The sequence below is a fragment of the Rhinolophus sinicus genome, linkage group LG09 (assembly GCF_036562045.2).
Source record: "Rhinolophus sinicus isolate RSC01 linkage group LG09, ASM3656204v1, whole genome shotgun sequence".
Lineage (NCBI taxonomy): Eukaryota > Metazoa > Chordata > Mammalia > Chiroptera > Rhinolophidae > Rhinolophus > Rhinolophus sinicus.
In genome coordinates, this window is record NC_133758.1 from 19,841,043 (window position 1) to 19,867,458 (window position 26,416).

The window sequence follows — 26,416 nt, forward strand, 5'->3', positions numbered from 1 at the left end:
AGTTGTCCTTCAATCTAATTGTGGAGGGCGCAGCTCACTGGCCCACGTGGGAATCAAACTGGCAACCATGTTGTTCAGAGCTCGCGCTGTAACCAACGGAGCCATCCGGCCGCCCCAAATCTATCAATTTTGCTTAACTTTCTATCCATGTTAAATTTCTTTACAAAAGCATTCCTTAACAAAGTTGGTCTTATAAAAATGGCATCTGCCCAGTGTAATAAGTAATATTAAAATATGCCCATTACCACCATCCTAGATTTGATCAGCATTAATATGTTGGTGACTACCCCTCCAAAAATTGTCGGGAGGTGCTTTTTAAAAATAAAAACCATGAGGGTGTATCTCTAGCTCCAGTGTGTGTTCGTCACATTTTCTAGGGTTGGTGACCAGGAATTTTTCTTTTTCCCCTTGCTTCTTTCCTTATTGTTTCTGAATTGCTTAGGTTATGCTTGAATATATCTGTGTTATAAACGAATCAAACAAGTAAACACTGAACAAAATGTGAAATACCTTCAAGTCACCTTCACTCCTCTCTTCTTTATGATCAGAGGTAACCACTGTCAACAGTATACCCCGCCAGGCACCTGTAGGTGCATTTCCATGCATAGATATGTAGATATACAGTTTTTTAAGAAAGGGGGCTTTTGTGTGTGTGTGTGTTGTATGATTTGCCTTTCACTTAATGTTATGCTGATGAGTTTTTTCCATACTCTACATAATCTATACTGATTGGGTCTCTATTGTTCAGTTGTTTTAATTTTGTTATTTTGCATTTATTTTTAAAGAAATACGTGAGGCGGATATATTCTTATTGCAGAAAAGTTAACTATACAAATAAAGCAAGTCCTTGAATTCCATGCCAGAGGTAATTTCTGTTACCAGTGTGATGCACACTTTGTCCTTCCTGTTTATAAAACACACACACGTACGCAAATATACATATATTTGGCGAGTGATTTTTAAATTATTAACCTCAATTTTTCAGCAACCTTGTTTTTTTCTTTTTTAAGATTTTATTGGGGAAGGGGAACAGGACTTTATTGGGGAACTGTGTGTACTTCCAGGATTTTTTCCAAGTCAAGTTTTTGTCCTTTCAACCATAGTTGTGGAGGGCGCAGATCAGCTCCAGGTCCAGTTGCCCTTGTTAGTTGAAGGGGGCGCAGCCCACCATCCCTTGCGGGAGTCGATCTGGCAACCTTGTGGTTGAAAGAGCCTACTGGCCCATGTGGGCATTGAACCAGCAGCCTTTGGTGTTAGGAGCATGGAGCTCCAACCGCCTGAGCCACTGGGCCAGCCCTCAGCAAGGCCCTCAGCAACTTTTTTTTTTTTTTTTAACTTAACAGCATAACATAGAGATAATTCCTTGTGAATCCATAGATATCTACCTCTGTATATTGTATTCCATAGTATGAATTAACCAGTTCATTAACCATTCACTCTTGGTGAACATCTGCATTGTTTTTATTATCTGAGAATTACAAGAAAATTACAGAAGTATTCCTGTTCATGAATCTTTGTGTACCTGTTCAGATGGTCTCTAGCACAAGAAAAAAAATTGGTGGATTGACAGGGATGTACACTTTAATTTAATGAGAACTGGCAAACGTCTTCCAGAATTTCTGTACCATTTTGATCCCTCACTGTTGGTAATTTTCTGAACCTTTAACCATACTGGTTGTTATAAATCTTTTAAAAACTTATATTCTCATGGATCATCTCATTGTATAAATTAATTAATTTTCTCTTTTAATTGCTTTGGAACTTTTATTGCCTATTTTTATTTTGAACTGTTAGCTTTCTTTCTCGTACTGATTTGCAGGAGGTCTTTTTAAAAAATAAATATTCTTTTCTGTTTTGTATGTTGCATATGTTTTCTCCATCTCTGTTATTTGTCTTGTTTGTGATCAAGTGAATTACATAAATATTTACTTTTTAAGTAGTCAAATTACCATTTTTTATATCTTCTTGAATTTTGAGAAAAAAGCCTTTCTCAAGTCAAGGTTTATACATATACTTCGATAATTCAGTACTGGGGAAATGATTAAATTCTATTGTCCCAAAGACATTTATAGAATTTTATCTTTTTCTTAGTGATTAGGAATACTACCTGTTTCAGAAGGTTAATTCTTAAACACATGTTTCTGAACGCATATCTGTTCCATTGAGCTATTTTAAATGAACAGAGCTTTATAAAAATTTTGCTATTTAACTAGGAGCATTCCTCTCCAGATTAGTCCTTCTCAAAAATTTTTCTTACGTATTTTCACATCCAGCAACGTTTTACTTACACTATATTACGAAGTATTACATAAATTCCTCTAGTTTGATAGTGATTATGCTGAATTTTAGATTAATTTATGGTCAGTTTTGTAATAGTCTTTTTGTCCAGAAATATGTTGTACCTCTATATTAATTCAGATCTCATATGACCTTGTCTGCCTAAAAGTCTTACACATTTCTTTTGTGTTTCTTCTTAAATATGTGACTGTATTTGTTGATATTGTGATTTGACTTTCTAATTATTTATTGCTCATATATAGGCAGGCTTTTGTTTTTATATGTTGATTTTTAATACTCTTTAATGCAGCATATCTAAAATATTATAATTTTGACATGTAATCAATATTAACACTTAGTGACAGATTTGTACTTTTTTTTGGTATTTGATCTTTGGGATCCAGTGTGTTGTTTTATACTTACGGCACAATACAATTTGGACTACATATCTCCATTTCCAGTGCCCAAAAACCGGAGTAGCTACTCGATTGGATAGTGCACAAACAGATTGCTTGCAAATATTGAAATGATTTCCTTATTCATTTTATTGGTTCTTTTTTTCTTGCCTTAATGCCTTTTGCTTGGAGCACCAGCAATACAATGCTGATGTGGGTAATCTTAATGGAAATTCTCCCAATGTTTGACTACTGTGGATTTCTAATTAGATAGACTTTAGAAACCAAGAGGTTTGTTTCCGTTTCTAGTTTGTAAGAATTCTTTCTCTTTAAATTAAGATAGGTTTTACACTTAATCGAAAACAATTGGCATCTATTGAGATTGCCGTATTTTCTTTTCCTCCATCCTTTTTAAATGAAGAGAAATAAATTAATAAATTATTTAATGGTGAACCATTCTTGCATTTCAGAGGCAAACCCTTCTTGATCATGACGCATTTATTCTTTTAAAATTTTCTCTTGGGTCTCATCTTCTTTTCCCTGATTTGACCATCTAAAAATCTCTATTCATTTCTCTGTTTTGTTTTAAATGCAGTCTTTATGCAGTTTCTGTATCAAGGAGGTTTTTCTGGCCTTGTCAATTGAGTTTTGTAGATATGATTCATGTCTGTACTTTGGAACTGCTTATATAATATGAGAGTTATCCATACTTTGAAGGTTTGGTAGACTTACTCGTAAAAAGAATCTGGAATTGGTTTGTTTTTAGATTTAGCTCTTTGACTCTGTGTTGCACGCTTCTAAGATTATTTGTCCATTCATACTTTTTTGTCTTTCAGGCAAATTTGGTATTTTTTATTTTCCTAGATATTTTAACATTTTGCTTTGGTTTTCAAATTCTTATGAATATTTATATGTTTGAGATATAAAGAAAATATAGAAAGATGTATTAGAAGCTTAACAGTGGTTATCTATAGAAAGTAGGAATGGAATTATGGGAATAGGGAATAATATCGTCTTAAAATTTTATATCTTTGGGTAATATGACAATTTCCAAATAATAGACTTGTTTTACTTTCCTAATCAAAAAAGAGAGTGTTATTTCAAACTTTTAAATATGAAAAAGTGTAGAATACTATATATCATCTTACTAGTCCCAACACAACTTAACTGTATGTTTTCTTCTCCAGCTGGACTCTGGACTGTCTTCACACTGGGCGGTGTGGGCAGCAAAGCGGCTGCCGCTCCAGCACTTGCTTCCCCTCTGGCCAACCAAAGTCTCCTGCTTCTGCTGGTGCTTGCCAACCTGACAGATGCTGCAGACGCACCAAACCCCTACCGACAGGCCATTATGTCCTTTAAGAATACACAAGGTTTGTGGTGTTTTTTTCTCTGAATATTCTTTCTAATGAGGAAAGAAGCATTGTTTACCCCATACTGTTTATTGTCTTCTAGTTGTGGAGATGACTGTCGATTTGTATATTTTCATATTGGTTACAGATGAGAATAACTTAGGTTTTTCTGTCTATATTCTTAGGAAGGTCAAATAAATCTTAGATGACAGCTATGGTTCCTTATATCCATTTAAATTTACATTTATTTCAGAGATAACCAAGCCAGCATGTGTTTAATTTGATCCTCCTGTCCTACCTGTTAGGGATAAAAATTAACCTGGAAAACGCCAAATGATAGGTTGTTTGAAATTTTTCATTTAAAGTCTATATTCCAGTTGGAGTTTTATTAAACTAAAAATTAGAACAGAATTCAGCAAACATTTTCTTCAAAGGGGCAGGTGGCTTGCGGGGCCATGTGGTCTCTGTCACCACCTTTTAACTCTGCTGTTGTAGCACAAAAAGCACAAAAGCAGGCATAGATAATACATAAGGGAGTGAGCCTGGATGGTTCCGGTAAAACTTTATTTCCAGAACAGGCAGTGGGGCTGCCTCTGGGCCATAATTTGTCAAACCCTGAAGTAGAACATGAGCAGATAGTTCCATGTTGCAACAGTAATCTTTTATTTAAAAATTATACTCTAGGGGCGGCTGGGTGGCTCAGTTGGTTAGAGCGTGAGCTCTTAATAGCAAGGTTGCTGGTTCGATTCCCACATGGGCCAGTGCGAAGCAACAGCTTGAGCTTGGAGCTGGGCCACTGGTGGGCAGCCGGCAGGTTGGCTCTGTGGTTAGGTGCTCATAACACCAAGGTCGCCAGTTCAAGTTCAATATGCGCCAGTGAGCTGCACCCTCCACAACTAGATAGAAAACAATGACTTGACTTGGAGCTGAGCTGTGCCCCCCCCACAACTAGATTTAAAACAAGACTTGACATCCTGAAAAAACATACTGTTTCCCAATATTCCCCAATTTAAAAAAAAAAAAAATACTCTAAAGCAAGAATAATATGGTAGCTAGATTGTCAAGACATATCCAATACTAATATAATTAAGATGAGTATGAAGAGCTGTTCTAATATATGTTCCTTACAGACAGTGGATGAGTGTTCCAGTTAATTGTGGCTTTGTCAGTTCTGGTATTATTATTTGCAAGGGAATAGGGAGTCTCTAATAATTTGATAGCTAAAAAATGAAAACTAATGTATCTAATAGTATTTTTCTATTCCCATTACTATACTCATTTTAGTGATAGTGTGGCTTAATGGTTAAGAAAGCAGGTTTTGGAATCAAGCAGACCTGACTTCATGCCACACTTCTGTCACTTCAGTGCTGTGAGGCTTTTCATAACTTGCTTAATCTCAATAAGCCTCAATGACTTTGTCGGTGAAATGGAGGTAATATCTCTAACAGTATCTGTATAAGTACCAAGCAAGGCAAGGTTTCTAGACGATTAGCTCAGCTTTTTGCAACATAGCAGGTGTTCATTATATGGTGTCTGCTATTGTTACTTTTGCTGTTCTAGCCAAATGTTACTATTTGGGGTTGAACCTCCCTGCAATAATCATCTTTTGGGAGACTGTGTGCTACAGCCATTCAGAACATTGGCTGTAGAGTTATGCTGAGCTGGGTTCATGTCCCAGTTTTTATTCCGTAAATACTAGTTTCTTTCTTTGTGAAGCAGGGATTATAATCTCTACCTCACAAGGTTCTTACAAGAATTAAATGAGCATCCATCATTGTGTGTACCGACTCACTGAATTATTAGCTAGTAATGTATAGATGTTGTGAATACACAAACACTCCACACATTCCATTTGCAGTCAGGTATAATACAGGTTGGCGAACGTGTTACTTTGCTTCCATTGTAAAGACGTAGTGTGCCACAATCTTCCTCCATCCAGTCTTTTGTAGTTTCTAATATTTGCATACGCATAGCATATGCAGCACTTCTGTTTGCCATCCCTTGCAAAAATATGAAGTCAGCCACACAAAACAATTATTTTGTAAGTGTCAAAGATACAGGGTTAGGGTTGAAAAAATAACCACTATTCTAAATGTGGCAGGAAAAGTTGAGGGCATTTTGTAGTAAAGTTGACGACATTTTTTTAGATGCACTCTTCTCACAGACGTAAAGGTTAGAAAGAAAAATCTGAGAGGCATAGGCCTGTGCCATTAAAGATTGTGTTAGCACACATTTCTTTTCCATTAAGAGCACAGCATTTGGCAATGTTAAAGCAGTGTTTTTAAATTTTCTTGTGTTTTGGGGGGTTTTTTTTTGCTAGTGGTTCTGCGTCTTTAAAAAAATTCTTGGTGCTTACTTATCAAAACTCATTAAAATATCACCTGTTCGTGCTATTATGTTCCACTGAGGAGGTTATAATTTTCTCTATAGAGTCAATTGTCCCATCTTTACTTCCTTTTTGACTTTCCAACCTTGCTTGCTTCAGTTTCTAAGTAAATCCAGTAAACTGTAGGAAAGGGGCTGTGTCAGTTTGGGATATCAAGAATTTTCTAGCCAAATTATATACTGTATCCTATCTATTTTCTTCGTAGATGGATTAATGACATTGGTGAATACTTCATCTATGATTATTCATTCAAAAAAATTAACCTCATGATAGATTTTTCTTTTTAACCCTCTCTTATAAGAGAATTTTCTGTTTTACGTGGAAACTTTTATATTCTTTGTCTATCGATATTTTTATTTAGGACTTGGTGGTCATTTTATTTTGGTAACAAAACATCTCAAAGTCATGGTTAAATTGTTATATTAGAGGGCCTTTTGTCTAGCCCCATAGCTCTGTTTATTTAAGCTCATGTTTTTATAGCTAATTTTATTCAGATATATTAATGTAAAAATCATAATGAAGTCAAACCACGTGACTTAGTTAATTTTTTTAAAAAATATTTAACAACTTTTTTTATAAAAATTTACTCTGGTAAGTGTTACTTGCACACATATTTATAATCATTGGAAAGCTGTGGTTTAGATAGTATCGAGAAATAAATTGTTCCAGTTTTTTCCTCTTTTTTTTGGTGAGAACATTTCAGTTCTACTCTCTTAGCAAACTTAAGTTGTATAATACAGTGTTAATAACTATAGTTGCCACGTTTTATATTAGTTCTTTTGTAAGTGAAACTTAACCTATAAATTGAAATTTTTGAATCTGAAATGTAGTGACTTATACAGAATTGATGGGAATTGAATTATATTCGTTAGCAGGGTTTTTATTATTGTTTATATAAGGCACCGTCCAGAAAATACTGATGTAATATTTTTAAATTTTTGTGTTTTCTGTAATCCAGATAACAGTCCTTTCCCCTCGTCAATTCCACATGCTTTCCAGATTAATTTTAACAGTTTGTACACAACTCTGTGTGAACAGCAGACATCTGATCAAGCAACTCTCCTCTTGTATACGTTGCTCCATCAAAACAGTAATATTAGAACATACATGCTGGCTCGCACAGATATGGAAAGTCTTGTAAGTATTGTACTAAACATTTCATGCCTTTTCTGTACTTTATAATATTTGAAAGAATAATTATTTTCCCCAGAGGGTGTACTTAAAGGTGATGATTGAGAGATTGATGGGGAGATGTCACCAGACGCAGGCAAAGGTAGGAGTTTTACAGTGTAGGAACCAGAGTACACGGAGATGGCGTCACAGAACGAGAGAAGACAGCAGCATGACAAGCTTCCCTGTCCTTTAAGTCTTTAACAGCCACCTACTGCCCGTGATGCAGCCTAATCAAGTTCTCTACGGTGTACCCTCTGCCATTCTCAAGAAGCTATTTATAACCTCTCGGTTCCTTCCAGCTGCTAACTGCCTGCCCACCAGGTCATGCAACTAGTCACAATTACAGCATGTTCCTGATGAGAATGGCTAAAAGAATAGGTGTTTTTTCAGCTCAGTTTTTGAGGCGTCCCGTCCCTCTGACAGGCTTAGATTTTAGGGCTGCCTGAACTCAGTTCCTGGAGTGTTATAAGTTATTTTAAGGTACCATTGCCAGACATCACTTAAATGTACACGATTCTTCACTACGTGACTGAAATGGGTTCCCAATTTTTGCTCATAGATTAAAAACTCCTATGGCAACTTCATTACAACTAATGTGTAAACATCAGTGCTTTTATTATTATAGTTGAAATACATAATATATAGATAACTATGGGCTATTAATAAAATTGTAAATATCCCTGAAGTAGCCGGGTGCTTGCTGGCCGCAAAAGAAATGTCCCCTTGGCATCATTTTTTACAGGTTGATAGCAGGATTCACGAGGTATTTGGTAGCCATTTTATTCAGTGTTAAACATACTGTGTAAAATACTGAGTATTATAATACAGGATATGAGAATTCATTTGAAGAGCATATTCCATGTCAAATTGATAGATAGAACCAAAAAATGTGATGAAAGAATTTTGCTTCCTTCCCAGCTATATTTGGAAAACATTGGCTTAAATAGCAAAATTGAGTGTAACAATGTACAGCTTATGTAAGTAAAAACTTGTAAAGAGAAGGCTTGTTTAATGATGGGTGAATATAAGCACAGAGACAATTCTGAGCATGATGTGTCCTAAGGGAAATGATAGCAGTAAGCAGGAAGCCTGTGACATCACCTGTCCCTTCCACGGTAAAATGCTGGTATAGAGATGATGCAGGAAGCGGTTGTCTGTATATGATGATATGCACCAATGAAAAGTTAAAAGTTTTTGTTTTTATGTGGGAGGGTGGATGGGGGAGTTGTTTGTTTGGTTTTAAATTTTCTTGCATAGATTACTTTAATGTCTTAACTTATTTCTCTCTCTGACCTTTTGTCCTTCTTCTCTGTATAATAAATATTTGTTGAGGCTATGATTAGAAAATATGGGTAGGAAATTTGCTGTGCTGATCTGATTTTGTTGTTATTAACAATTCTTTTATTCTATAGTTTTTGCTATTAAGAAGGTAACATCTGACGCATTACAGTGTTTCTAAGAATACTTGGTTGTGTGTAAGTACGTGTCAGGCTGGAGGCAGACCTGCCTCTATTCAGTGTCAAGTGTGTTGACCGGGAGCCGACATGGTCCCTGCAAACCCAACCTTTATGTAGCAGCAGACTTTCACATAGGGTGATGATTTCCTCTACTGGTAGCTTCGCTGTACATATGGGGGAAACACTTTCAGTCCGAGGCTGGTGTGTGTGTTGTTTTTCTCTAAAGAGCTTTGTAACTATGAAGTTAAAGCAAAAGGTAGATAATAAAAGTATAAAAGATTAAGACATTGGTCTTATAATAAAGTAGTAGAAGTAGTAAATTAAAATTTATATTCCCTAGGTTTTACCAATTCTAGAGATTCTGTATCATGTTGAAGAAAGAAATTCACACCATGTGTATATGGCCCTTATAATATTGTTGATCCTTACAGAAGACGATGGCTTCAATAGATCCATTCACGAAGTGGTAAGTTCCTATTACTTCGATTAGAGTTACACAGGTACAGAATAGACATGTCCCTCAGGAAGACTTACTGTGGCCTTAGCATTTCTTCCTTCTTTTCCTTCTGGTAGTTGTTTGCACAAGAACCTAAATTCAAAATGGTGTCTTCAGATTTATGAAGTGGTGATTTTTTCCTGAATGACTATTAACCACTATTAAGAACTCTCTCAGAATGGTTTCTTTAGTATTTGAGGCACATGTTTTTGCTGCTACTGGGTTCGTTTTTCTTCTGCATTTCATTTCCGCTTTTTAGTTGAGGCAGAAATTGTCCAACAGGTTTACTCCTTGTATACAGAATTGTGAAAGAATAGGGAACAAAGGGAAGAAGAAAAATCAATTGTTTTATGTTTAAAAAATGAGTGTAACACTTTAAATTTTAGTTCTGTTGGTAAGTTCCATTACCAAACTGATTTTATCTTCCTGTTTGGTATTTTCTTTGTGTCCAAGTAATATAAGTGCATAGTTTAAAACTTATGTACAAGTACTAGGTGTTTTGTTTTTTTTACAATATTCTGTTAGTTTCAGGTGAATAACATAGTGATTAGACGTTTATATACCTTACGAAGTGGTCACCACAGTAAGTTTAGAACTCATCTGGCACCATACATAGTTATTATAATATTATTGACTATATTCCCTGTGCTTTACTTTACATCCCCATGACCATTTTTTATAACTGGCAGTTTGTACAGAAGTACTAGGTTTTAATGAAAAATAGCAGACCCTGTGTCTACTCTATTCCTAATTCCAGCTTTCAACTCGTCGATGGTGCAAATGCTTATATTGTGATTTCTTGATTTTTCAGGTTTAGATATTCTAAGTGGAAGATGGAAGATGAATCATTAGCTCTCCTTCCTGCATATCTTGTGTTCTCTCTGAATTTCCAGCCCCCTTTCCAGCACATAGATTCTTTCCACCTTCCATCTTTTTTATCGTTTTTGGTTAACTCAGCTTTTACATTATTAGGATTATGTCAGCTGTTATTCTGTGTTCAGATGGAGTGCATGATAAGGGCACTTCCTTTCTTGTACATGTTGTCATCTTTCCATAGCACATCTTTGCCGTTGTTTATTCATGTACGAATCACTAAAGCAACTCCCAATGCTTCAGCAGAGCCAAGCATCCCCTCTAAATCTATTAAAACAGATGGCAAATTTCTCAGTTCCACTTTCTTCTTTGACTCCTGCTTTAGTCCACATTGGAGGCTTTCCTCAAATATCTGGTGATCCTTGCTTATCTGTGCATATTTAGGAGGAAGACACAAAAAAGTTGATTATGTGTTATTCCATTGATTATGTATATACAGGTAATACCATTTGTAAATAGTTCAGTATGTCACTAACAATTATGAAATTTAAAATATACATAACCATAATACCATTATTAATCCAACAAAATCAACAGAAAATTTTTAATACCTACTAATACTCAATTCATTTTCTCCAGTTATCTTTAAAATGTCTTTTTTAATTTGGTTGGGTTGACTCAGTTTCCAAAGTTCACTTATTGCAGTTCGTTCTTAAGATTCCTTTTAATCTGTAACAGTTTCTCCCTCTCCCACCTTTTTGCACCATTTATTTGTTGTAGAAACTGGGTTATTTGTTTAGTAGAATTTCCTACATTTGTCTTTGGCTGATTATACCACCGTGTTATTTAACGTGTACTTTTATCCTGTATTTCATATATGTTAGAATTTAGAACAGAGGCTTGATTACATGTAGCACATAGCTCTTTCAGATGAGTAAATTCCTCTACTTGCTTCCCAGCTTTTTTATAAATAAAAGTCTAGATTCATTTGTTTTGAAAGGAGGTGGGACCTCCCTTTCAAGACACCCACCCCCTCAGCAGTTGAGAGTGATGGAGTTCTGTGCTCTGCTTGGAGCCTGTCTTTGTGGAGAAGGCAGGAATCTGCCCAGAAGGCTTTTCATTTTCATGCATGGAGAGAGAAGAATGAGGCACATTGACTCCCTGGGTAATGGAGAAAGGAAGTGGGAGTGACCTAAATGGTAGAGAACCTGAGGGGAGTTCTACTCCAAGCCTGTTGGCTTCTCTATACTTGACCCCCTTCATTGTGGCAGCCTGGAGCTGGCTGCAGCACTGCACTGCCCAATTTCTCTCCCTCTCTCTCACCCCTCTCATACCCATGTTACAAATCTGTGGAACTGTGACAACTTAACTTAGAAAATAGTTCTTGTTCCCCAAGCCCCAGTGGTGAGCCCCAGAGTAGCAGACGGGCGGGCCTCTTCTTGAAGATCTTTACTTTGTGTTCTTGGCTGCTCCTGAACACAAGCGCAGAGGTTTTCTGTGGTTGTTGGGGCAGCTCTCCTTTTCAGGAGATTGCTTTGTTTTCTTATTGTTACTTTCAAACTGCTGAAGGCTGATTGTTGTCAGTCTTGTCTTATCTGCCGTACCTCTTTCAGATGTATCTCCTTTTTGTCTACTAATGATAGCCTCCTCTGTTGTCTGTCCAGACGCTTTTTATTAAGTTTCTTTCTTTCATATTTAAGAAGGAAGGACAAGTAAACACATCAGTCACAGTTGGGCTATCTTGAACTGAAAGTCTCACAATTCACTTTTCTGTGCTATTTAATTTACCTTAGGAGCAGAGCCATGGCTAGACATTATAGACACGGACAGGCCTTTTTTCCCTAAATCATTCATATTTACTTCAACTTTTCTTCCCCATTACAGATATTAAAAAATATTACTTGGTATTCAGAACGGGTTTTAACTGAAATTTCACTGGGGAGTCTCCTGATATTGGTCGTAATAAGAACCATTCAATATAATATGACACGGACAAGAGTAAGTATTCCACAGCTATTTGTCTATCTTTATGCATCTAGTACAGTTAAGACTATAGTTTAAAGCAATCTCATTATTTAGAGTGTGACTTCTCATGAAATAATAGTGGAAAAGTACAGATCAGCATATAGACGTTGCATTACATGATCCCGAGGTAGTGTACACAGTGTCTGTTTCTTAACATTTCATAGATTTGTGATTAAAGATATTTTACATGGAATAGAAAACCATCAGTGGAGCACATTTAGATAAGATGTTCTAAGTCTTTGCTAGACCAATAAAACTGATTTACCTTTTAAAAGCAGCAACAACAAACTAAGAATATATGAGCACAAGAAAATATGAATTTAGTTGTGAAAGAAAAGAAGAAAGAGAATACTTTAAAGAGTAAAAGGGAAATTTTGACTGGATTATATTTGTAGTACCTGGGAGCAAATTTCAGTTCCGGGCAATAGAGAACCAGTATAGAGAATTCATAGCTCAGAGAAATGGTCCAGTTTCCTGAGCTGTTTTCAGTTATTCCCCTCTGTGGGGCTAACATACATACATGTCCACAGTCTTTTATCTGAAACTCTCGGAGCCAGATGTGTTTTAGAATGGAGAATGTTTTGATTTTAGAAAGATAATTACAGTGCAGATGCTTACACTATACGTAACCGTTAGGTTCTGGAGCAGCACACTGTAATTAAACATTAATATTTCTGCAGTGAAATAGTTCAGTCCTCACCAGGGTAGGGCTAATGAAGACCATAAATAGCATCATCCTCTTTTGTGCCAGATGTTGCTTCCAAATGAGTGGTGAAAAAATCTTTGAACTTTCAGTGCTTTATCGATTTTGGAATTAGAGAAAAGGGATTGTGGGCCCGAACTTTCAAAAATCAATGATAATTGAGTTCACATTTGCTTCTAATTAACCTTGCTTAACATGTAGAGAAGACTTGATGAATGTTTTCAACTTGCTCTTTTCTGGCAGGACAAGTACCTTCACACAAATTGTTTGGCAGCTTTGGCAAATATGTCGGCACAGTTTCGTTCTCTCCATCAGTATGCTGCCCAGAGGATCATCAGGTAAATATGAGCTTCCCAAGAAATCCTGATTTTTGCCTTCTGGCTGACTATTGAAAAGGATACTGTGGTGGTCCCTTTTTAAATGTGATCTGCAAGGAATATCCAATTTTCCTACTTAATTTTTATCACCTTCTTGTTGGGTTGAAAGCACCTTGTTCTCCTTTTTTTCTAACCTAACTTTTCAATCAAAGTTAATTGTATTTACTTTCAATCTTTTCATAAATCTAATTTTAAGCTTTGCATGTTAGCTTTTTACAGAGGAGCAGGGATAATTTTTAGTAATGCAAACTAAATCTTAATACATTTGCTGAGCATTTTATAGAGCATCACACCACCCTTTTGAGGTGTTAGCTGTTTTAGAGAATTCTTTCTATAGCAGTTCACCATATTAGTTTCCTATTGTTGCCACTAATTAATGACTTAAAACAACAGAAATTTACTATATAATTCTGTAGGTCAGACATTCTACACAGGTCTCACTAAAATCAAGATGTCAGCAGGGCTGCATGCCTTTCTGGAGTCTCTAGAGAATCTATCTGTTTCCTTGACTTCCAGTTGCTAGGAGCTGCCTGCATTCCTTGGCTCCTGGCTTCTTCCTCCATTTTCAAAATCAGCAACAGTAGGTTGTTGAGTCCCCCTCACATCTCATCACTCTGACCTCCTCTTCTGGTTCCCTCTTCCATTTTGAGAATCCTGTGATTGCCCTGGCCCTACCCAAATAGTCCAGCATAATCTCTTGGTCCTTAACTGAAGGATCAAGGTCCTTAACTGAATCAAAACTGAAAGTCCCTTTGCCGTGTAAGGTAACGTAGTCACAGGTTCAGAGGATTGAGACGTGGACATTTTAAGGGAGAAGCCATTTTTCTGCCTGCCACAATATCACCAGAAACCCCTCTGTCTTCCTCACCCTTTGCCAAAGACATGGTCTTGAAGGGTAAGAAAGCTGATTAACTAATGGTGAATGAATATCTTTTGCAGGGATTTTTAACTTATGTAGGCACGTTGGGATCTTCAGGTAGGATGCTCAGTATTGTACCTGGTGGCTTTCAAGTAGGACGTTTGTTACGTAAGTCAGCGAAGTCAGATTGTTTCCTTTAATTCTTGCTTTTTGGGCAATGCAGTTTTGACGTTTAGTTTTTGTGTTGTCATTGGTGGTGATCACAACTCCATATTACTTTAAACTCTAATCTTACTTTCTGTTCATTAGTTAGAGATGTTTATTGACCAGGGCTTATTTTTTGCAATCACTCAGAATTAACTTATGATCTTCGTTTATTCATCCTCAGAATGTAGCAGAGGATAGTTTGTGCTAAATTAAACTAAAATAATCCAATGAAATGTACTAGGACCAGACCTCTGGTCTTAATACATTATATTGGAGTGTTTTGGCAGTTTGTACTAGAGAGATTATCCAGTTGACTGACTCTGGACTAACACTAACTTCATAATTTAAAGTAACCGTAGTGTCTCCTCATATCCCAGATTCTTCCAGGTGTTCTGAAGAGCCTTTAGTTTCTAAAAATTAGAAACTTTGTCACCATGCTTTTCTAGATGTAAGAGTTAGAAAAAAAAATGCAAATAAAGTACCATGCCAAGCTTTCTATTATGTGATGACTAAAATAGAAAATAATCATATTTGGAGAAAAAAGAAACATAATTTAGAGTTGTGATTAGGGGATATTTAGATCAGGCTTATCATCAGTAAAGAGTAGTGCTTTACTTAATTTTAATGGAGTTTTATTTTGCATTATGTGAGGAACTGTGTTAAGCAGGGAATGTCAAAATTAGTTATAAAAATTCCTGCCCTCAGTAGCCAAGATAAGACAAGGACCAACATATATTCTATGCAGCAGAATGCAGTAAATGTTGGAATATAAGGAAAGCTCCAATGGTGAGGGTGAGTGGTTGGTTCAGAGAATAGTGAGATCACATCTCATTGAGAAATTAGGCAAGGTGAGTAGAGAGACTGGAGACTGGCCTGATAGGGGAAAGCATCAACCAAAACAAAACAAGAGGGGCTGTGGTGAGAGAGCATGGTTTATATTTAGAAAACAACCAGTCTCACTCAGTTGGCATGTGTGGACTTGCGTGTACAGGGATTACAGGAGACAAACCTTAAAGAACCTGGTGGGGCCTTCTTGTGGAGGGGCTTCATTACCAGAGCCACAGTTTAGGATAATGAAAGCAATAGAGAGGAAAGACGATTTGATCTTCAATAATAACAAAAAAAGAAAATGTGAATGAGTGAGTCATAAATGGATTTTAAAGGAAACAATCTCATGTAAATCTCGAGAGTCATCAATTTCAGCAGATGATATTAGTGTGCTCTGTTTGTCATACTGAGGGGTGTGCAGTTCTAACAAGTTCCCAAATGAGGCGAGAACTTCTGGTCCAGGGGCCATAGTGGAGCAGCCAGTGTGTCATCCAGGAGGGAGCTTGTTAGAAATGCACACTATCGTCCCAGCTTCAGACCCACTGAATCAGAATCTTCATTTTAATAAGATCCCCAAATGGTTTGTACACACATTAAAGTTTGGAAAGCATTTCGAATTTGGGCCTAGAACTCAAGATTTATTCCCTTAGAAAACACTTGTCTCAAATTAGAAATGGGGCCCAGCTTTTTTGTATCTTGAGGAAACTCATTTTCTGCTAAATGTTTGTGTTTAGGATATAGAATTGTAAAGCATGGTAAGGAATGTGTAACAAACACAGGAGATTTGTTATAGCAGTGCAACTCAAGAGTCACCAGATGCTCTAGTAACTCCTTCAAGTGAGAAGTAATCAGCTTTCATATACACATTTTCTAAATCCACTTTTCGGGAAGAGACTACACAATTTTGTATCCATCAGTTGCAAAACTTTGAAGAGCCAATATGTCATGTGATCTCCAGTAAAATGCAAAACAGAGTAACATGTTTCATTGCTGTGAAAGTAGGATGTGAATAAAGCTTTTGAAAACCTTCTTAGCTGGACATAAATGTAAGGAATGATTTCATAGGGTGTCTAAGCTATTTCATATCTAGTGACGATGTGTCTTCCATGGGCTCTTGGTATTCTAGTATTTTAGAAAAGTCACAAACATGATCTGGGTTTTGCTCAATTATAAAAACTTTGAATAGGCTAGAAGCATGGATATGTGATATTATTTGGGATTACAGGGTCATTAATTCAATTAAAAATATTTATTAAAAGTACATTCCATGCAAGAGACTGTGCAAGTTGCAAGGAGATCATTACTTCCTGCCCTTAAGACTCCCGTTCTTGCCTCCTGTGTCATCCCCCGTTCCAGCTCCTTCCTCTGGCTCCTCCTTCACCTTGGGCTTAACAGATACTTTCTCCAGTAGTTCATCCTAGAGTGTTTTTTTCTTCTCTGCTCATCTTCCCTAGGAGTTCACATGTATGCCTGTGACGTCCCCTACTATGCACTTGTATATGGGAAACCATCCAAATCTACATTGATGCTCCTGATCTTTCTCTTTTTTCCAGAGATAGGCAGTACGGTGTAGCGGCTAAGATCACAGACGCTGAGTTTGCAATGCCAGCTCCCAAACTTACTAGCTGTGGATCCTTAGAGAAGTTACTTAACTTCTCTATGTACAGTTTCCCCATCCGTGAGGTAGGGCGACAGTAGTTGCTGTCTTATCTCAATGGGTAAGGTGAAGATTCAGTGAGTTAATACTGGTAAAGAGCCTGGCACATACTGTGTCCTGTATAAACACTGACTAGCTGAACCCTAACTCCTAACCTCGCTGCCTGGATATCCTACACTTACCTCAAACTTTTATTCTTTTTAAGACTGTACCCATTTTTAAACCTATTCTTCCTTTTGTGTTCCCCGTACTAGGTAATGGTTCTCCCGACAGCCACCTAAATTGCCAAGCCAGAAACCTACAAGTAATTCTAACCATTTCTTCCATTCCCTCAAATGCTGTATCCGATTGGGCACAGGAATTCTGTCTAACGCACCATTGTCACTTGCATTCAGACCCTCTTTTCTGTCCCTACTATGGCTGTGTTGGTGCCCATGTTCACGATGGTCACCAAAACTGTGTCATTGGTCTGCCTGGCCGTTGTGCCTCCCTGTTTGCCCCTCCACTGTCAACCTGTACATTGCTGCACCCTTTTGAAAAGCACTCGTATATCTGATCATATTGCTCCCTATGCTTAAAATCATTAAACAGCTTCCCTTTGCTAGCAGGTTAAAATTCAACCTCCTTGGAGCAGTGGCTCTCCACTGTGGATGATTCCCCAGAGGACATTTAGCAAGGTCTAGAGGAAGGGTTTTTGGTTTTTTGTTGTTGCTGCCACAAGGGAGGAAGTTGCTACTGATACGTAGTGGGTAGAGGCCAGGGACGTTGCTAAGTGGCCTATAATGCACAGGACAACGAAGAATTATCCCGCCCAACATGCCAGTAGTGCGAAGGCAGAGGGACTCTGCCCACAGGGACATGCTCTGGGTGGGCCCTGCCCTCCCTGTGCTCTTAGTCTTCCATTCCTCCTTGGCACATACCCGCTGCTCACAGCGACAGTCCCATCTGGATAAGTGTGGTCTAGAACTAGAGGAAAGTCGAGACACTTCCTGGTATCACCTCTCTGTGGGGCTTTTCCCATCAGCTTCCCACCTTTCTGTCCTGTTCTATCTTGAATCTGCAGTGGTCAGGCCCCTGCTCCCACCCACCCCCCGGTCACCCCCACAGCTAACTCCTAGGCCTTTTTACTTTAGACCCAGCTGCTTTAGCACAGTTGTATCATATTTCCGTATTCACTTTAAAAAGAGGAACAACCCAACTGGCCCTGTTCATCTCTTTGTAGCAGCCCCTGGGTCTCTGTCAATTCTGGCCCAGGGCTAGTTCCTAGGGCAGGAGCAGGGAGGAAAGGCCAGGAAAGGAGAAAGTCACGTGTTAGCCAATATGGCTGTGGTGGCCTGGTTTCTCTCAGGTGAGTGTGGGACAGAGAGAACTTCAGAGTCTTGACCTTGTGACACACTGGCCTGGCCTGAAGTTGCAAGTCTTGTTGTTTAAGCAAAGTAGTAATTACTGGAGGTAAAAGACTTGTCTTAGATTTCTTTGCATTCCTTTACAGAGAGTAGCTCCCAGTAGGCACACCGTAGACTTCTAATAAATACCTAGTGACTTATTCTTAGACGATTGACTGGCATCTGGGATTTGAAGCTTAGTTCTGGCACCCACCATTCTGAGACTTCACAGAAGTTGATTCGTCTCTGGCCACATTTTGCAGGTACCTGCTGCTTCTCTGAGCTAGTGAAGTTGATAATAATGAAGATGTTATTGAAAACGTTCTGGTTTTTCAAACTTCTCGAGAATAAAATTTTTTAGACTAATGTCTTTTAGAATGGCCCATGGAATCAAAGAAAGAAAGACAATTTGTTTTCAATAATACTTTCCAGTAGTATTAGCCTACCACCTCAGGCTGCCTCACTTCTGTCCCGCTGAAATAAGTTTCATGGATTGAGTTTTTTCCTGGACCAAATAATGTACTGAACTGAAAACATACAAGAGAATATTAAGAAGCAAAATTGCCTGTTTGTTGTTGGGATAAGTTTATGTTACACAACCTGAAATATTCAAATATATACTATAGTAACATACCTGGTTATTTCTCTTGGCTATGCTATTTGAGGAATACTTTCTTATGTTAAAAATATGGTTCATTTAATGATACATTCATACCTATCACCTTCTTTTCTGTTACATTTAAAACTGGTAAAAGTCTGGATGTTTATACATTAGAGAGCTGGAGTTACACAGCCAGTAAGTGGCTCTCCCAGCTTGTGCATGTGAAGAGCCCGTGTTCATTCCACTGCACTGTCCTCGCAAGACTGGCAGAGCATTGTTTCCGAGAGTAATTCATCTGCCGTGGGTCTATGGGTCCTAACTCCTGAGGATTTTCTGAAACAGATGGTTCTCTGTAATCTAGGATAGCCAAGTCCTTTTTGATTGTCCCCCACCCCTCATTTCAACTTCCTTCCAATACAGCCAAATACCTAAAGTTATAGTAGCAAAGTCTGAAAGGTCTTTTTTCGCTTCTCATACTGGCTAGTTGACAAACGTATGGATGTGTTCAGGAATTGCAGTACATAGTGTATGGACATTTTCCTGGAAAATGAACACAGAAAGCAGGACAAACTGTGTATCTTTTAGCTTGAAACTATTTGTCTTACATCTAATGCTGGACGTTAGTTTTATGGGGTTTTTTTTGTGTGTGTGTTTTTTTTAATTCAATGAATACTTACTGAGCTTTTGCTATATGCCTACCACTGTGAAGTCCTCTTTGAGATTTTTTACATTTGAATTTGGGACTAATGTAATTCATTGTATCTAGAAATTGTTATACTCATGTTGCTTTTACTTTTTAAAACTTTAATTTAATTTGAACCTTATATTATTATCTAATATTGTAGTCAGGAAATTGTTTCTTTAGGAAAGGGATTATCTGACATTAAGAGTTATAATAAATAAATAGTTTAGTTCTGTTTCCAAAATCTTGGTAAGTTACTTAATTTCTGTTTTCCGTCTCTAAAGTGATTTATGATACCTGCTTCATGTGAGTGTTGCAAGAGTAAATACTCATAATGGCTTATACAGTCTTTTGTAGCTGTATTTTCTCTATTATAGTATTATAACATTTTTGAAATAATTGTAATCTAAAAATAAGTCTGGATAACGTCCCTATCAAAAAAAAAAAAATTTCTCTATTACTATTCCTATGTAGATTCTGATTCCTTGCCAAAGGATCATCAGTTTGCCTATATTTCCCAAACATTTCTCTAAATGAAGACAGGTCATTGAATATAAATCAAGTGTTTTTAATAATCACATGTTTTATTTTAGATTGGTAGGAGGTGTGAGCAATGGTTTTGCAGTGTCAGTACTTTTAAACTGGCTTTGCAGTGTAAGTACTTCTATTAAACTTGCATGATTTATTTTTTAAAAGAGAATTAACTTGTTCTTGTTGAATGCCTAGGCAGTAAAGAAGTTCCAGCCTCCCTTTGGTCTTTGCTGATCCTTGTTTGATCTAGGCATAGCAGGAGCCAAGAAAGGAAGGAGGAATGTTTTGCCTTAAAAATCTGGCTTCCTGCACTTCCTACAGCCAGTGGTACTTTGAAGGTAGCTAAAATTTTCAGAAAAAAAAGAAATCTGACATGGCTTGCTTTTTAGTTTAGACCTTTCTTAAGAAATTACATTGAGAACATTTAGACAGCTCCCAATCGAACATTTATGTTTCCAATAGACTATTTCAAATTCTACAGAGCTAGCTGTGCATGATGAAGCCCCATTGCTGTGGACTGCTGTGCAGGATCTGAGGTGTTGCTCTCCTTCAAGCTAACTTAGTTTGCCACAGTTTTGTGGATCCTGGTAGAGACTCAAGATTTCTGGGTTGGAGACAAAGGACAGTTTATTCCTCACAGCAGTAGTAAGGGCCAGAGTATCATCGTTTTCTTGTGTGGTTCCCCATTCCCATACGGCAACGTGATGAGGGCCAGTTGATCTGCATATGCAGTGGGTTGCATTATAGGAGAGGAACCCTGAGCTTAGGGAAGAAACCCCAATCATGTATCATGGGCTTTAAGCAAACCAGCCGAGCCTTTGTTTTGCATTGCGACATCTTTAATCTATTTGATAGCAAACCGCTCTCTGCTCTAGAGGGACACACTACCTCTGCCTTCCCCATCTGTTCACTCTGCAAACATCCATGAAAATACAGTGTAGAGCACAAAACTGTGAATGCCTCTGCTTCCAAGCAACACGAGAGACCCCTGGGGAATTGTGTTTACCTAGTTATGCGTTTCTCTTGCCACTTGGAAAAACCTGTCACTGTGTCATTAAGGTAGCTAGTTGATACTGCTCTCGGCTTTATATCTCACTTGCTAATGCATTGGATTTATATATCTTGGAAGAAGTAGAGGATTGAATGGCCTCACTAGTCTCTGCTTTGTCCATGTGTTACAATGAATCTCCTGCTCAGGTGTCAGTGTCGTTAACACAGCCCTTAAAGCCTTTCTTCTGAGTGGCTTTGACAGAACCAGAATATTTTTGTCTTAAACACAAATCAAAATTATAGGTTTGAAAGGACCTTTAAAGAACATCTAAGACAAATCTGCATTTTACATGTGGAAATACTGAAACCTAGAGTTATTATGTGACCAGTCCAAGTGAATACTATTGCAGAAGCAGACATAGACATTGAGTCTCCCAGCTCCTTGCATGGTGTTCTTTCCAGAACAAAAGAGAGAAAAGGGGTGCACTCATGCCTTGCCCCTTTTAACATAATTGTGACACCTGATATGTTATAAAATGCTAAGGCCAGAGAAGAGAAATGGTGTGACTTAGTAAAGGAGTTTCCTCCCTGATGAATTGTACATGCTTCATGGTCTTTGTAAAAAGCACCTTTACCAAGACAAAGAAACAAGGGTTGTCACAGGAGAACTGGGAGTAAACAGAAAAGTAAAGAGATTTTAAATGATTACATGTCCAATGTAAAGCCTTGCAGAATCAGATGTACCAGGGATGGGGACAAACAAGGGAAGAGAGGACGCTTCCTGAGGAAAGAGAAAAGGGTAAGGGGGAAGAGGTAGCTGCTGTAAAGGTAGGTAAATAATACTCCCCATCACGAATATTAATGAATGTCCTGAACATTTGACATTTATTTTTATATGCCTCAGTTTCTTCATTTACAAAATGGGAATATCCTCTTAGGTTTGCTGTGAGGCATGACTTATTGTTTCTAAAGCACTGAGATAGAATACAGTCTTTAGAGTAGAATCACCTAGTAATGATCAAAGGACAGAAGTCTTTGTTAGTATACGGACACCACCATGTCTTATTCATGGTGGCTTAGTAGGTATTTGAAGCAATGATGAAATTCTGACGCTCTAATTGGATTAAAACAGTTAAAATCTGGCTGTAGGTGAGGAGGAAATAGCATGCCATGCAGACTGCATTTTTTTTTTTTTTTTTTTTTTTGCACAGCTCGTATCTGTCATATGCAACCTATTGGACCCTATACAGTGTTATTCGTGTTATCTGATGATATGGGTATTATTTCCATTCTATAGCAAAGAAACTAAATCTCACAGAAGTAATTTATCTAAGGTCATCTTGCTGGACAGTGACAATGCTGGGATTTAAACCTTCATCTGTCCTTCATCCATAGCACTGCTCTACCTTCCATTGTCAAGTGCTTCTTATAAAGTTTTAAACTAAAAGCATGCAAATAATTTGTGTACAAGACATTTTCATTTTGCACCGTGCCTTGGGTGAGTTGTTTTCAACGTTTCCAAGCATGTGAGAGAGTCAAGTCCTATGGAGAATGAGATGCGTAAAGATTTTCAGTTCTCCCAAGGATGGCATGTCGTCCTTACCTTTCTGAACGCCTAGGAGAGAGATTCACTGATGACAAAATGTACCCTTTCATAGGAGCCACTGAGGGTCCTTCTGGGTTTGAGACCCACGGGGTGAGAAAAACTAGAGGAACCTGAGGTGACATTCCTGTTGGTGCTGTTTTTCCACCTAAAATGCACCTGTTTTCTGACCTTCCTTAGTCAGACGTGACGATCACATTGAAGCATGAGAACACTGATATTATGAATAAACTTTCATGAACCCATTAATCTTGGATTCAGAAATGTACACAACTCTGTCATTGTTTCCTACCTGATGTGGACATAAGAATGGTACCTTAGTACATAAGATAAAGACCTTTCATCATTCCAGATTTCCCACTTAGATTTACCCAGTCTTAAGTAAATCACTGGGATTCTAAATAGACCTGAGAAATGCCAGTAACTGGAGTTTCTTCACAAAGTATTTTATAACATGATTGTGATTTAAAAACAAAAAACAAAAAAAACAAGGGTAGGTATTTAGGGGTCATTTCATCATTTATCACGTATTTTCTGTATGTTTGCCATGTGTCAAACATTGGCAGTCATTGGAGAGTCACATGATATTCTCATGCCCTGCCTTCAGAGAGCTTTTAATCTAGCAGTCAGTGGACTGATATCCATTGAACACCGTTTGTAGTGCGCTGAAAAGAGTATGACAAGGGAGAATGCAGACAGCTTACCTGAGCATCAATGAAGCCTTCATCAGTGAGATGATACATGCGTTGTATCTTAAAATATGAGCAGTTGCCCTGCTCATTAGGGATGATAAGGGAGGCAGCTCTTTTCTCTATCGGGCTGGCTCTCAGTCCTTCCCTAAACTTTCTTTAGAAAGCTTAGGTAAGATTTCAGTTGTATAGAATTCCCTTTCAGCTACTTGCAGAAAAACTCACAAAACTTACTTCATCTAACTTGGCTTTCACAGGAAGGTGATTAAAAAATATTTATTAAAATAAAAACTGCTACAAAAGCTATGTGCCACGCTGACCTTAGTCCAATTTTAATTTGTTACTCAGAAAACTGTTCAGTTTATATTATAGTTGTCAGCTGATTGGAATACTCAAATTACTTTAAAATTCAGTTTGACTAAAGAGGCACATTAGATTAGTAGTTTTCAATTGGAGTGGGATTGGAAGGGGTGAAGAAAGCGTGTGGTATGTGTTGTGGGAAACCTACTACAGAAAGCGACTTCCTGAACCTATGAATTTGTACATTGTTAAGTTAACTGGAGTCAGTAGATAAACTTTTACATGTCATTTAGAAACTTTTCAAATGAGTGATCATTTTTTTTCTTTTTAATTTGTAAAACTCAAAACATATTTAAAGAGAATACTATAATGAACCGCTAGGTTCCCACCATGTAACTTCAACAAATACATCAATTCATGACCAACTTGACTTCATGGAGATCTTCACCTTTTCCTCCCTACTGTGGATTATTTTAAAGCAATTTCTGAATTCATTTCATCTATCAAAATTGCATTATATAAATGGATACGTTTTTATGAGCATCTGTTATGACTTGGTCCCTCCACGAGTTGTAGAGGGAGACAGCTCTTTTCTCTATCGGTCTGGATCTCAGTCCTTCCCTAAACTTTCTTTAGAAAGCTTAGGTAAGATTTCAGTTGTATAGAATTCCCTTTCAGCTACTTGCAGAAAAACTCTACTTGTAGAGAGATAATAAAATCGGTGTTACTACAATCATCCAAAATGTGGGTATTAGCCGTACTTTGGTTTCTTAGTAATTCAGAGTCCAATTCAGTTCAGGACTTACTCTGTCACACACAATGTTAGTCTTTGTTATAAGGAGGCTGTCTTATTTAATTGTGATTATAGCCTTATATGAGATAACGTAGGTTTTCTTTTCTTAGATGAGGAAACTGAGGTACAGAGAGACTATGAAACTTATTCAGGGTCAGATTGCTCATAGTATCGAGGAGCTGAGACTGGAATCTAGTTGTGACATTAGCCTAGAAGTGTTCTTCTCTTTATGGCAGACCTGCCATGGGTACTAAATAGTGAAAAAGATAAACAGATGTCAACCACTTTAACCTCAGAATTCTCGGTTATGAATGAGTGGAATATCCACTGTATGGAGTTTCCCCAGCCCTCTCTCTTTGATCACACCAATGCAGAGTTTCTGTAAATGTGGTCCACAGACCACGGAGTTTCCATGGGGCTTAAGCTGTTTTTACAAGAAGACATCATATGCCATTTTCACTGTGCTGACGGTGTTATAAAAGCCAAGTTGGGGTAAAACTGCTGGTAGTATAAATCAAGGCAGTAGCACCAAACTGTACTAGCAGTCACTGTATTTTGACAACTGTACACGTGCAGTGAAAAAAACTTTCATTTAGAAAGTCCTTGATGAAACAGTAAAAATGAGTCATTGTAATAAATCTTGACCTTTAATAAGTGTCCTTAATATTTTGTGTGGTAAACCTGGAAGTTCACATAAAACACCCTGCGTATTAAACTACAGTGATTGTCTTGAGAAAAAGCATGTGTACACTTGAGTTGTGAGCTGTGCTTTTTTCAATGGGTACCATTTTTAGGTGAAGGAATGAGTGACAACCTGTGGTGATTTAGACTTGGCAGACATTTTCGTGAAAATAAAGTGAGCCTGTCACCTCAAAGAAAACAACTGCTGGTGATGGTTGTCAGTGATAAAATTGGAACTTAAAGCAAAAATTAGAATTTAAAAAAACTTGTATTGGCACCATGACTTTTGTAGCTTCCCAATAATTACTGACTTTTGTGATGAGATAGATGAAGATTTTAATGGGTGGCATTTTTTGGATAGTTTATGATGAAATGTATCAGTATTTGGAAGCTCTGTATAACTCAGTAAACCAATTGCTTTCAAATGACCAAAGCATGAAGTTACAATATTCTGCATGAGTGAAAAGATTCTTTGAAAGTACAAATTAGACTAATGGGTCTTAATGCAACAGACTCAAAGTTTTTTTATTACGGTTTCTGATTCCACATTTTAACTTATCTTTAAGAAAACACCACTTGAGTTTTATCATAATATCAAGAAGAATACCAGAAAGGGCATTAAAATGCTCTTCCCTTTTCCAAGTTACATATATTATGAGGCTGCATTTTCTTCAGATGCTTCTAAAACAAGATTGACTTAAGAAGCAGGAATGAGGATCTGTTTTCTGTAAGCCAGAGAGTAAAAAGATTTGTAGAAATAGAAAATAATGCTACTCTTCAGACATTTTTTTGTTTTGTTTTGGAAAGGAGTTGTTTTTCATTAAATGTTATTTATGTAATGTTCACATGTAATGTGTTCATTATTACGTTTAAGTGAATTAATAAGTATTTTAGATTTTTCTCAGTTTTATTTCTATTGTAGTTAATAGGTATAATCCACATGTTAAAAAGTTCTTTGTGGTCTCCAGTAATTTTTTTTAAAGATTCTAAAGGGGCCCTGCGATAAGTTTAAGAACTACTGTTCTAAGAGAGAGTGAATGTGAGTATGTCTGTATTACAGAGTTCACTGTACATACTTTTAAATATCTACTATTTCTGAATTACTTATACCCTTGCTTCCTTCCATCAATATAATCAATAGTTAGCTATGTTTGTATTA

General features: G+C 37.3%; 1 protein-coding gene across 4 annotated transcripts in view; it reads left to right on the forward strand.

Annotated features, from left to right (window-relative positions):
- DYM (dymeclin) overlaps positions 1-26,416 on the forward strand; it is a 269,770-nt gene that overhangs the window by 102,455 nt on the left and 140,899 nt on the right. For all 4 annotated transcript variants that reach the window (XM_019721433.2, XM_074340000.1, XM_019721409.2 and 1 more), the window contains exons 9-13: positions 3,860-4,042; positions 7,366-7,544; positions 9,378-9,503; positions 12,231-12,344; positions 13,318-13,412. In XM_019721433.2, coding sequence (XP_019576992.1) covers positions 3,860-4,042; positions 7,366-7,544; positions 9,378-9,503; positions 12,231-12,344; positions 13,318-13,412 — 697 coding nt within the window. The remainder of the gene's footprint in view (positions 1-3,859; positions 4,043-7,365; positions 7,545-9,377; positions 9,504-12,230; positions 12,345-13,317; positions 13,413-26,416) is intronic.